At 48.6% G+C, this 12423-nt stretch overlaps 1 protein-coding gene across 4 annotated transcripts in view; it reads right to left on the bottom strand.

Moving 5' to 3' along the window:
• Positions 1-1999, bottom strand: part of NOL4 (nucleolar protein 4) — a 192290-nt gene extending 190291 nt beyond the window's left edge. For 2 of the 4 annotated variants that reach the window (XM_072327611.1, XM_072327613.1), the window contains exon 1: positions 1606-1999. In XM_072327611.1, coding sequence (XP_072183712.1) covers positions 1606-1872 — 267 coding nt within the window. In that variant the 5' untranslated portion in view covers positions 1873-1999. Of the gene's footprint in view, positions 1-818; positions 1118-1605 lie in introns of those variants that run through there. The other 2 variants (XM_072327612.1, XM_072327614.1) reach the window with 2 other exon arrangements.
• Between the last annotated feature and the right edge of the window lie 10424 nt (positions 2000-12423).

The following is a 12423-nucleotide window of genomic DNA, read 5'->3' as shown; positions in this document are numbered from 1 at the left end:
TTACATTCTGTGTTGTAGAATGTGGGATAGCCCTTTTGTTCAGTAGGGTGGTCAGCACAGTTTTACTCACAAAAATACAACTGCCTGCAGCTTTGAACACTCTGTGGTAAAGAATGGTCTTAGGAATAAAAGATCTTGCTTGCTGACTCTCCAAAATGATCATTACTGTTAAGCGGAAGAGATACTAAAAAATAACAACCTAAATTGAGATTTGGTTGTGGACAACTTTTCATTCTGTTTGTTGACAAATTTCACTGCAAATTAAATTTTGTCTGGGTCATCTGCTGAGGGGTGAGGTCAGCAGCCAATCCCCCGGCAGGCCAAAGGGATGGCCCAGCACCCGGCTCCATAAGCGCACCTAGAACGCGGCAGCGCACAGAAGCCACCGGGAGGGATCAGATTCCCTTCGGTGCTTCCCCTTCTCTTTCAGTCTTCATATTTGTCAACTCCCGACCACGAATCTCCCACCTCGGCCTCCCCGCAGCCAGCGGGCGATGCTGCCAAGGGATGCCCGGGCTCCTTCCCTCCCCGGCAGCTACGTCACGGCCAGACCCAAAACGCTTCCACGGAGCCCCGTTGGCCGCGCCGCCCACCGCCTCCGGGCTCCCACCGAACCGGGGAACGAACGGTGCTCGACCACGCCGGGTGCCCGGCCACGGCTATTTTTAATTGCCGGGTTTCCTTTCGCGGCCGCCCCCCCCCTCCCTCCCCTCCGCCCTCCGCCCCGCACATAGACAAAAGAAGCTTAGCTTGCGTGACCCGGAGCGTAAGAAGTCAGAATAATGAGACATTAAGAGAGTTCAATAGGCAAAACCTACTTGTAGCCAACCGTTCCCATCTTCTTACATAGGAAAATCTGTAGCTGCCGCCACCAGCCAACATAATAGCTCTCCCGCTGTCAGCCCCGAGCCCCGCTCTGCGGCCCCGCATCCCGCCGGGGGCTGGCAGCGGCCGAGCGCAGGCTGTGTGGCTGCGAGCCTCGCTCAATCCCGACCAGAGCACCGAGAGACACCATTTGGTCATGCGGAACCCCATCTCCCTTTGTTGAGCATCCTCTCCCCGCCGCCTCTCCTAGCACCGGAGCCAGCCAGGCTCACGCTCCCGCTGCTCGCCGTTCCGAGGGCTGCGGTCTAACAATAAATTAAAAAAAAAAAAAAAAAAAGACGACCCCCCCCCCCCCTCCTTTCCTTCCTTCTCCCTCCCCCGCCTCGCCGCTACAGACAGCCCGGGGAAAGCCCCGGCCGAGCCGTGCACGGCGCCTGCCCCGCGCATCGATGGTGCCCGAGGCCGGGCACAATGGCCGGGCGGGCGGCGGGACAATGGCCCTCCCCGAACAGCCGCCGCTCCGCTCCGCAGCGGCCGGGGGGGACGGGGGGCGACGGCGGCGACGAGAGCGGCGGCGGGGACCGGCGGGTGTGTTCCGCGCGTGATCGCTCGCTCGGGCCCACAAAGAGCGCGGCGGTGGGGATGTGACAGGCGGGCGCGACATGGTGATGATGACTCGGGGGAGAGGGAGGAAGGAGCCAACTGTGGCTGCGGCTCCCCCCCGCTCCCGGAGCGGGCTGCGGCGGCCGACATAGAACAAGAAGACGATTCTCTACTAACCGTGGTTTTGACTGGCACGTACAGCACTTGCTTCCCTCCTCCAGCACCACCACTGACCTCGTCCGAGTCGCCGAGCTGGAAGCCTTTAGATTTGACCCAGAATTTGAATTTGGCGTTATCCGTGGAGCTCGACTCGGAGCCGTTCAGCAGCTGGACGATCCGCTCGTATTTTTTACGGGTCACCGTCTTGGTTTTGCCCGAGTCCCCGTAAGTCCGGAGGCACCAGTCCTGGAACTGCCGGTACATGTCCCGGTCGCCGCTCTCCATCGTCCCCCGGCACCGCGCGCACGCGGCACCCCCGAGCCGAGCCGGGCCGGGCCGAGCCGGGCCGGGGCCGCCCGGGTCACTCGGCACCTGTTCGCCCGGCGCTCATGGGGCGCCGGCACAGCCCCGGCGCAGGCAGGCGGCCCCCGGCGGGGTTTTTTTTGTTGTGGTGGTGCCGCTCCGGGCGGGGGGGCGGGGGCCGGCCGGGGGCTGGGCGGGGGGGGCTCTGCGCGGTGGGAAGCGGGGCGGGTGGAGGGCTCCGCGCTGCGCAGCGGCGGAGCGAGGCAGGATATCCCGGCGGCTGCGGCGGCGGCGGCGGAGAGGGAGCTTCGGCCGGAGAGAAAGAATTAAAATCCCATCCTTAGCAAATCTCCGCTCGGCCCCGCGCTGCGCCCGCGTTCATCCTGGATAGCGCAGGTGAAGGGGAAAAATGGAAAGAAGGAGAAAAAAAAAAGCAAAGCAAGCCCTCCCTCCTGCTCCTTCCTGCAGGCTGTGGCGGGCTGTGTCCGTCCGGGCTGTGCCTCCCGAGCAGCGCAGGAGGGAGGGAGCACTGAAGGGCAAACCGCTCTCCTCGTTCCCCTTTATTCCAGGGCTGGGCGCGCTGCTGTCCCCGCTCCGGGCATGGAGGTGCTGGAAGGAAAGAAAGTTCTTACCTGCTATTTTCTAAGCTTAATACATCCGATCCAAGGGTTTAGTACAAATTTTTGTTATAGAAAAAAAAAATCATAATTATATTTTTTAAAAAATATTGTAATGCTCCGTAAGCATTTCACTTCTTCGGATTCCGTCCCGCTGAATTTGGTGATGCCCTTTTAAGGTTTTTCATCCATTGATTCACTCCCAGCAGATGGAGGAGGAGGGGGGGGGGGGGAAGCGAAAAGATGTAGGAGATGGGAGATGGGCTCGGCCGCTGGACTGGAGGAGAGCAAGCTCGGTCCCAGGAGGGCTGCGAGGGAAGGAGGCGGCTCTCGGGCGCTGTGCCGGGGTGATGCTCGCACGCAGGACTCCTCGGGTGCGGGGGAGCCTTTGGGGGACCCTTCGGGCTGAGCCGGCTGCCAGTCGTGCAAGTAAGTTTGCGTGCGGATGCTGAGCAGAGCCCCCCTCCCCCCTTTTTTTTCCTTTTTTCTTTTTGTAAGGGATGAAGAAGAAATGATGAAAATGATGATAATAATAATAATAATGAAAAGCAGTGATTTTTTCCTACTCCTTTTGCCACCGCTTCAGCTCACGCCGCTCCAAGCAGGACCCCCCCCCCCCCCCTCCTCTTCCTCCCGCATTTCTCCGCCTCCTCCATCCAGCGCCGGGCTCCGCTCCGCTCCGCGGCTCCGCTCCTCACCGGGCTCCGCTCCCCCCCTACCCCCCCCGCTCGCTGATTGGACGCCGGGACAAAAGTTTCTGTGGCGACGGCGACGGCGGAGCGGGGACGGGAGGCGCTGTCCCGTGCCGGGATGGCGGCGGAGCGCGGCCGCTACCGGGAGCTGAGCGGGTGGAGCGGCGAAGCCCAACCCCGGGCGCGGCGCTCCGGGCCGGCGGCGCTGCGCATCCCGGGCCCCGGTGGCCGCCGCGAGCCGGGATGCTGAGCTCCGCCGGCCCGGAATGGGGTGGCTCCGTAGCGGTAACAAAGGAAGTGCTCCCCCATGGCAGGCTGTGCGTGTTTATGATACGGATGCGAGGCATCGGCTGCTGAGAAGATGGGAAAGGAGAGGGGCGGACACGTGGTGGTATTGATGTGTGAAAACTGCAAGCGAGGGGGTGCCTCCTGCTGTCTGAGCTGTCGGCTACGGTGAAGCCGAGCCCAAAGTATTAAAGCATTGTTGCTGTACGTAGACATTTCCTACTGATTCTGCATGGCTCCCAATTCTGATGTCCGCCTCTATTTCTATTTTTCAGTAGGTTTTGTTTGGTTATTGGGTTATTTCAGAGGCTGGGGCACATCTCCCATGAGGAAAGGCTGAGGGAGCTGGGCTTGCTCAGCTGCAAGAAGAAAAGGCTCCAGGGAGACCACACTGTGGCCTACCACTCCTTAATGGAAGCTCATAAACAGGAGGGAGGCCGACATTTTACATGTGCAGTTAGCAACAGGACAAGGGGTAATGGCTTTAAATGAAAGGATAGTAAATTCAGCTTAGATGTTAGGCAGCGATTCTTTACCATGATGGCAGTGAGCTGCTGGCACAGCTGCCTGGAGAAGATGTGATGCCCCATCCCTGGAGGCTGTCAAGGCCAGGTTGGATGGGGCCCCGGGCAGCTGAGCTGGTGGGAGACAGCCCTGCAAATGGCAGGGGGCCAAGATCAAGTGGGCTTTAAGATCTCTTCCAAACCATTCTGTGATTTCTGAGTTTGGAAAACTTAAGAGGAGGTGAACCAAAGCAATGGCTTGGAGGTAGGTTAGAAGGTAATGTAAGGTAAGGCCCTAAGTTGATCCAGAGAAGGTTCAGGTTGGATATTAGAAAAGCTTCTTCTCAGGAAGAGTGGCACAGGCTGCCCAGAGAGGTGGGGGAGTCACTGTGTCAGGAGGTATTCAAGAAACGTGCTGATTTGGCACTGAGGGATGTGGTCAGTGGGCATGGTGGGAATGGGCTGACAGATGGAATAGGTGATATTAGTGGTCTTTTCCAACCTTTGTGTTTCTGTGGTTCTAGAGGAGCACACTAGATTGCTGAACCTTTGGGTGAAAGAATGTATGCCCCTGTATTCTTTTAAGATACCAAAAGAATGATGTCGTAATTCTGGCTGGCATCTTTTCATATAGAGCTGATGTGCTGATGATGCTGATGACAACAATCTTGAGATAGATTCCGTATTTACATTTTAACAGCCTCATTTAGAGACATTTGGGGTCTGTAATGGGAAACATACAAACTCCCTTTCCCTTTATTGCTGCTTAAAAAATTCGGACTTGACTTTGTTCTACAAAGCCGCTTTGCTTTAAACTGTGGTTCTGCAAAACATAACTTCACGTATTTCTTTTACCCTCTGCTTTATTAGTATGAATATTAGCATGAAAACGGGGCCTTTGTTTAAAAGTCCCTGCTTCCTATTCCTCACAGCTCGTTGGGTTGGAAGCAATTATGGTTCCCACCACAGAAGGCTCTGATCCCTTCAGAGGATGAAAACACGGGCAGCAATAGGCATCGTTGCAAGAATCTGAGCCCCTGTTTTCATGCAGATGTCCTCATTTCCTTAGTAATAAGGGGAAAAAGGAGGAAAACCGAGCAGATCTGTGACACACGCTGAAAAACAAAAAAAAGAAAAAGAAAGGAAAAAAGTATTTCAAATGTGTCGAGTTTTCTACGTGGGACTCAAACATTCTTCAATGTTATAATGATGCCCCACGTTCAGCTTCGCTTGCTTTCATCCTGAAGGGGAAGGTGTGCTCACAGAATTGAGAACTTTTTTTATTGCACAGGATTTTTTCTTCTTTCTGCAGATGATGTACCTTACTCAGCTAGAACAACACTGATGTAAATCAGCTCTTGCAGTATCACCTGGCATGATGGCAAAACCAAGCCAGGACCAATAGGAAGGTACTGAAAATGCCGGCAGCCTCTCTCTCTTAGTGTTCTTGGCTTTATTGCTGTGGAAGAAGATGTGATAACGGGAATTTGGTCTAAGAGTTCCCATTTGGGTTGCACAGTGGCTGTTCATGCACGATACACATGGTCACCCAGCTGGCACGTTTCTCCTATAGTGGGCGGAAACTGCGGAGGAAGGAAAAGCAAAGAGAATTACTCCATCCAAAATATTTGACGGAACTTATCTCTAATCCCTCCCCGGTATAAAACATCACCCAAATTGCACTTCTGCTTTGGAATGGATGACAGTGTGAGCAGCGCAGGGTCCTCCCACAGGGAGACCATCAGCTGCAGACCAAAGCAGGAGGAACGAGAGTCACTTCTCCCTTCACTGCTTTGTGGTTTTCAGCACCTTCACCCAAATGATGTTTCTTCACGGATGAAATCTGCACAAAGTACTTCCCAAATCTGTGCTGCTGTGGTTCTAACACAAGCTACCCATGCTCTTTACATGAAAACACTACGTTCATTTTGTGCTCTACATGTAGGGTCATCAAATGGTTGTTAAAAAGAAAACATTCAGAATCAAGCCTTACAGGCATCTCTTGACACAGTAACATGCTTGTGCCATTTAAATGTCCTGAATAAAACTATCGTTGATACACTGAGCAAATGCTGTTAAATTCAACTTTCAGCAACAGAAGAGAGTAAGTTGTGACTACCCCCACGTGACTTGTCTCTGTTTATCTACTGCACACTTCTTACGCTGATCTCCTCATTCCTGTTAGAATACTAAGTACTGTTTATTCAATATAACCCCAGTCTGAATAATAGCAATGAAAGAAAGATCATTATTCTGTATTTTTTTAAAGGAAAAACAATGGATGCAATTAATTAAATAGAACAGTGGAATGGCTTAGGTTGGAAGAGACCTTGAGGATCACTAGTTCCAACCCTCTGCTGTGGGGTATTCTCTCAATAACTGGGGAATTAAACATTAAAGTGGGGTGCAGATCTCAATTAATGGAAATAAAAATTGTTTTTTGTTGTGTTTTGATTTGGATTGGAGGGCTGTCCCAGCTGCTGCTACTGTTTTGCTTGTTGGTTTGCCTGCTTCTGTGTGTGTGCTCCGACATATCTGTGTTAACCAAAACAGCTGTTAGAAGCCAGTGCACCAAGGAACCGTGCTTCTGCTCGCAGTTACTCAGGGAAGAGAACAACCTGGAACAGAGAATTCCAACAAAAGCACAAAAGGTTTTCTGGTGATAAACAGCATCAAAAATAGAGGTATGGATACACCGAGTAGCCCTGGATTGCTGTATGAGTGTGACTGCTACCAAAGCTCAGATACTTTAACTTCCTCCTACCACGTCACCCTCAAACCCCTCAGTGATTGCATTGTATTCTTGTACTACAGCCTGAGGCACAACCCACACATGTGTGGCCAGCACTCCCCATGTAACACTGGTTATAGAGGAACTGCAGTAAAGGCTCCGTGGTGCTGCTGCTGCTCCCTGGGCCATTCCAGAAGACCTCTGATCGAGAGAAGTCCCTGCCACCCGCAGGGAGAAGGACGCTGCCACAAATCTAAGGAAACAGAAGATTTTGTGGTAATATTTGTGGAAGATGCCCAGAATGGGGAGCTGGAGGTGTTATCATTATGTCCTGCACCATCTCTCATCTCAGGAGCACAGTTCTGGAGGACACCTCCTCACAGGCCCTATTTAGTGTTACATTTAGACAAGGGCTGGCTACAAAACTCCTTCTTCATACTTCCCAGCCACTTCAGGACTCTCCCAACCCTCTGCATCAAACTGGAACCCTGCAGCAAGAGACTAAAATCTGCAGAAGTTTGCAGCAACAGGGAAATGGCTGTGGCTTTGATTCCCAACCAGCTGCAGGGGAGGCACTGCATGTGAAAGACATCAGCACTCAGGAATTAAACAACTTCTGAGCCCTGCACCACTCCTTGGTGCACCATCTCTGCAAATATGCCAGAATCTATATTGAGACCTCAAAGGATATTTGTTATAAGAAGCAGGTATATTTAGGTCTCCGTGCCGGTGTGTTGACTGAATCCCATATTCATAGCATGTAGGGCAAAAGCCAAAATCAAAGTCATCCGACAGTGGGTTTTTAGGCATGGTGGAGCCAGGCATCACCATGACCTCTCTGTCCATAGACCCCTTTGATGCAGCCCCTGCCTGAGCTGGTATATGGAAAGAGAAGCAGAGAGACAAGGAGCACAAGCTGCAACCATGTGTTGTTTCAGGAAAGACTTCTAAGCAGCAAGATTTTTCCACTTGCTGTCTGCAACCACTTACTAATATACCACCCTCTAATATACGAGAAATGCGATGAGTGGTTTTAACAAAAGCAATCCTTATCTCTTAGACTCTGATCTGACACAAGTTTCCCAGGTGCCAAAGACCAAGTGATTCACCTGAACCAGGATGTTTTCTCTTATTAGTTTAATTTCCCTCTCCCCAAAGGAGAGACCATCTGAGAGAATAGGAGCTCACTGGATAATGCTTCAAGGCTTGACAACTGAAAACTGCCTAGTGGAAAAACTCAATAATGACAGCAGTATGGCTGAAATTTGAAGGATCTCATGAAAATTTGTATTTATTGCCACTAGCTTGTAGAGAACAACGCTACCTTAGCAAAGTCCACACCCTATTGAACACATACTGAATTTTGAGGTGTTAAGCTCTGTATATTTTCATACTTTTCGTATTGAAGTTTGCATAATGTTTTTTATGGACAAAAATAAAATTGGAGCTCTTTGTATTTCACACAGCCATTTTTCAGACCAGAGGTGTACTTTGTTTTCTGAAATTGATATCCCCTTTCAAACAAATATGCAATTAAAAATGTGTTCATGTGTGAAAAAGCCATATGCAGTGTTGAAATTCTGGCCAACTTGTTATACAGATACTACATGGTAGAGAAATGATGATTCAGTGGGGGAATTTTACTCATCATTTTATGTGCTAAACTTCAGAAGCAAAACTTTACCACTCTTGCTCATGCCAGAGATCAGGGAGTTAGAGATGAGCGTGGCCATAGATGGGAGAGCTTCAAAAGCCATTTTAATGCTTTAGTGCTTCTCAAGGGGAAAGGGAGGAAATAAAAAAGAAAAGCAAAGGGAAAATTTACATTTACTCTTTCCAAAAGATCAAGTACTGCCATGGTATTCCCAGTCCCCATTGGAAAGGAAAACGCCATTTTGGTCTTTACCTCCCAACCTGTGAGATTCCCAGCTCTTTGACCACTCACTCCATCGTTGTCTTTGACACCAGCAGAACGAAACTTGCTGTCAGATGATCACTCTTTCATTTCATCTGTTTACCAACTAGAGGAAACACAAAAAGAACTTATTCCAAACCCAACATCTGTCCATCCCATAGTTAGTTCATGTTGTCTGGCCCAATTTTTCGCTTTTCTTTTTTCCATCATTTTTATCAATGAATCTGGATTCATGGAAGAGATGGTCCCTTAGTACATTGCTTGCTATAGGCCTCTGAGAATGAATACAATAAATCCACCTGTAGAAGCAAGATCCCTAGGAAACAAAGAGCCAGCTTACAGACAATCTGCAGGGAATATTTGTGGTGTGCTGAAGACAAAGTATATCACTTCTTTTATGCTCTCCAAACCTTCTCAAAGCACAGATCCCATGCTAGAACTTCCCCTATCTCCCACTCAGAAAGTGAGCTTGAAACACATCCTAGAGAATAACTATAGGGAAAAAAGCCTTTCCAGATATACTTCTGTCTGTATTTCTCTGATGTTGCTGGGTGTCCTGGCTGTGGTAGGTGCTATACCCAAAAAAGGAAAGCAGATGCATGCAAAGAAACAACTCAGTTGTAGAAGAATTGACTCAATCAATCTATTTCACTTAACAAAGACAAGGTTAAGGGGAGAGTTGGCTATAACTCACACATTTCCCCCTACTGTGGAAATGGAATAGAGGAGTAGGAATTTGATAATGTATGTCACTTCACTCAAGTGGAAAACAGTCTGACAAGAACCAGTGAAATTTGAAACCAGATGCATTTTAACATAGAAGGTAATTAATTATTAGAACAACTTAGTGAGGATTGTAATGGATTCCTCATCGCTAGACATGCTGAAGTTGAGATTGATTTATTTTCTCAGAGAAATGCTCCAGTTCATACAGGAGTTAATCCAAGACAATCCCATAACCTGTCTAATACAGGGGAAAAAAACTGATGATCACAAATAGTCTTTCCTGCTTTATGATCCATACATTTGCACCAGGTAGCTGAAGCATAGCTGCCAGTGTCTTATTCAACTAGTAAATAGGATTCAAACATTTTTCCCTTTATTTACATTTGTTTGAGAAACGTACAGGAAATGACTACAGCATAAACTACATGTTTATTTTCTATGCAGGATATTTTGCTTGGCAGATGGAATCAAAGCCTGGGGAACACCTGGCCACCATTTACCTGCATACCTCCAGCACAGAGCACAGCATTACCCCCATAGTCCCTGCACTGCCTGAGGAGCTGATGTGCAGTTTTCTGTGGGCATACAAGAGGGAGACAGATGCCCTTCTCATGGACATCTCAATGGAGTTTGAACCCTGGATTTTTCCATGCTCCTCTGTGACTTGCATGCCAAATCCACTGTCAAGGATAAGGTCTCAGTAATGCTAAAGACACCAGCTGCCTTGACTTGGATTCCAGTGAATGCCATTGGATGAGTAAAAAGACGCAGCACTGGCCACAACAAAAACATCTAGGAGTTCAGTTAATAGCTCATTATGGATTTTGTCATGCAAAACTAAATGTGAAATAAGGCATCACTGTACCTGCTTTACTACGACTTCTGTATTCCCAATCAGCTTACACCTAGCTGCATGAAATAGGAACCACAAATCTACTACAGACTGGAAGCAGAGAATCTTCTGTCTTAAGACGTGTCCCAGGCCTTCCCAGCCATTGCACTGAGAAGGGCTGCCCAAAATCCAGGAGCCTGTAGGTCTCTGAGCAATACGGTGCTCACTGCAAACACTACTTGACCTAGAAAATTACAGCCCACAAGGAAAAGAGCCCTTTCAATATCCTGGTGGTAAGTCATGGAGACCAACGAGGCAGAGAACTGCAACACTTAAAAGTGTAGCTGCAGGCAGTTATGCTTAACTCTTATAAAGCCATTATAATACACATACCTATATAAAATAGTCAAGTTAGGAGGGGAAGTATTTTATTACAGCTGGAAAAAATGAATAAAGCAATTGCTCTAATCAAGGAGGTGAATTACTTTTTCCCACAAACTTTACCACTCATGTCTTTGAACTGCCGTGGCTACAAGGCTCTTCCTGTACACAGTGTCATTGGCAGAGCTGATTTTACATAGAATCATAGAATCAACCAGGTTGGAAAAGACCTTGAAGATCATCAGGTCCAACTGCAGCCTAACCATAGTACCCTAACTCTAACAACCCTCTGCTAAATCATATCCCTGAGCACCACATCCATACGGCTCTTAAACTCATCCAGGGATGGTGATTCAACCACCACCCTGGGAAGACTATTCCAGTACTTAACTACCCTTTCTGCAAAGAAGTGTTTCCTAACATACGGCACAACACACCTGAGCCAAGAAGTAAAACAAAAGTAATGATTGTCCACACTAAAATACTCACTTTAAAGCAAAGGTAGAAAAAAAAAATAGATATTCTTGCTGTTCTTGCTGTTCTTGCTGTTCTTGCTGTTCTTTCTTTCTTTCTTTCTTTCTTTCTTTCTTTCTTTCTTTCTTTCTTTCTTTCTTTCTTTCTTTCTATAGAATGAAATAACCGATTTGCTTTATAAAAATCTGCTTTATAAAGTCCTCACCTTTCACATTTGGTCTGAATTTCAAATGCTGTAGAATAGCAGTTTTTACTATATTAATTATATTTTACTATATTAGCAAATAATTTAAAGAACCCACTGACTGAACAACTCATCCCAGTTACTCTCTTCACCAAAGATATCTCCCTTATTCTTTTTTTTTTAATCCATGATCACAGAATCATGGAATCATAGAATGGTTGGGGTTGGAAGGGACCTCTAAAATCATCCAGTTCCAACCCCTTGCTGTAGGCAGGGACACATCCCTCTAGACCAGGTTGCTCAGAGCCCCATCCAGCTTGGCCTTGAGTGCTTACGGGGGGAGGGGGGGGCATCCACAGCCTCTTTGGGCAGCCTGCTCCAGTGTTATCACCACCCTCACAGTAAAGAATTTCTTCCTAACATCTAGTCTAAATCTGCCCTTTTGCAGTTTAAAAATGTTTCCCCTATCCTGTTGCTACCTGCCATTATAAAAAGTCCCTCCTCAGCTTTCCTGTAAGCCCCCTCCAGGTACTGGAAGGCCACCATTGAGGTCCCCCTGGAGCCTTCTCTTCTTCAGGCTGAAGAGCCCCCAGCTCTGTCAACCTGTCCTCATAGGAGAGGTGCTCCAGCCCTCTGATCATCTTTGTGGTCCTCCTCAGCCAGCTCCAACAGCTCCATGTCCTTCCTGTGCTGAGGGCCCCAGAACCGGTTGCAGCACTCAGGTGGGATCTCACCAGCGCAAAGTAGAGGGGCAGAATCACCTCCCTCAATCTGCTGATCACACTTGTCTTGATGCAAACCAGGATACAGTTGGCAAGTGCAAGTGCGCATTGCTGGCTCACATTGAGACTTTCATCAACTGACAGCCCCAAATCCTTCTCCTCAGAGCTGCTCTCAAGCCATTCTCTACTCAACCTTTATCTGTGCTTGGGATTGCCTAACCCAGGTGCATGACCTTAAACTTGGTCATATTGAACTTCATGAAGTGGGCATGGCCCCACCTCTTAAGCCTGTCCAGGTCACTCTGGATAGCATTCCTTCCCTGAAGCATGTCAATAGCACCACTCAGCTTGCTGTCGTCTGCAAACTTGCTGAGGGTGATCAAGTGATTTTTTTATCCATAATCAAATAATTATGTTTTGATTTTCATTCAGAAAAAGATGGTACATGTTTATTTGGTCAGGCAGTGGCAC

Source organism: Excalfactoria chinensis, chromosome 2, assembly GCF_039878825.1.
Source record: "Excalfactoria chinensis isolate bCotChi1 chromosome 2, bCotChi1.hap2, whole genome shotgun sequence".
Classification (NCBI taxonomy): domain Eukaryota; kingdom Metazoa; phylum Chordata; class Aves; order Galliformes; family Phasianidae; genus Excalfactoria; species Excalfactoria chinensis.
Note: the sequence above shows the minus strand (reverse complement) of the source record. Positions and strands in the feature narration are given on the sequence as shown.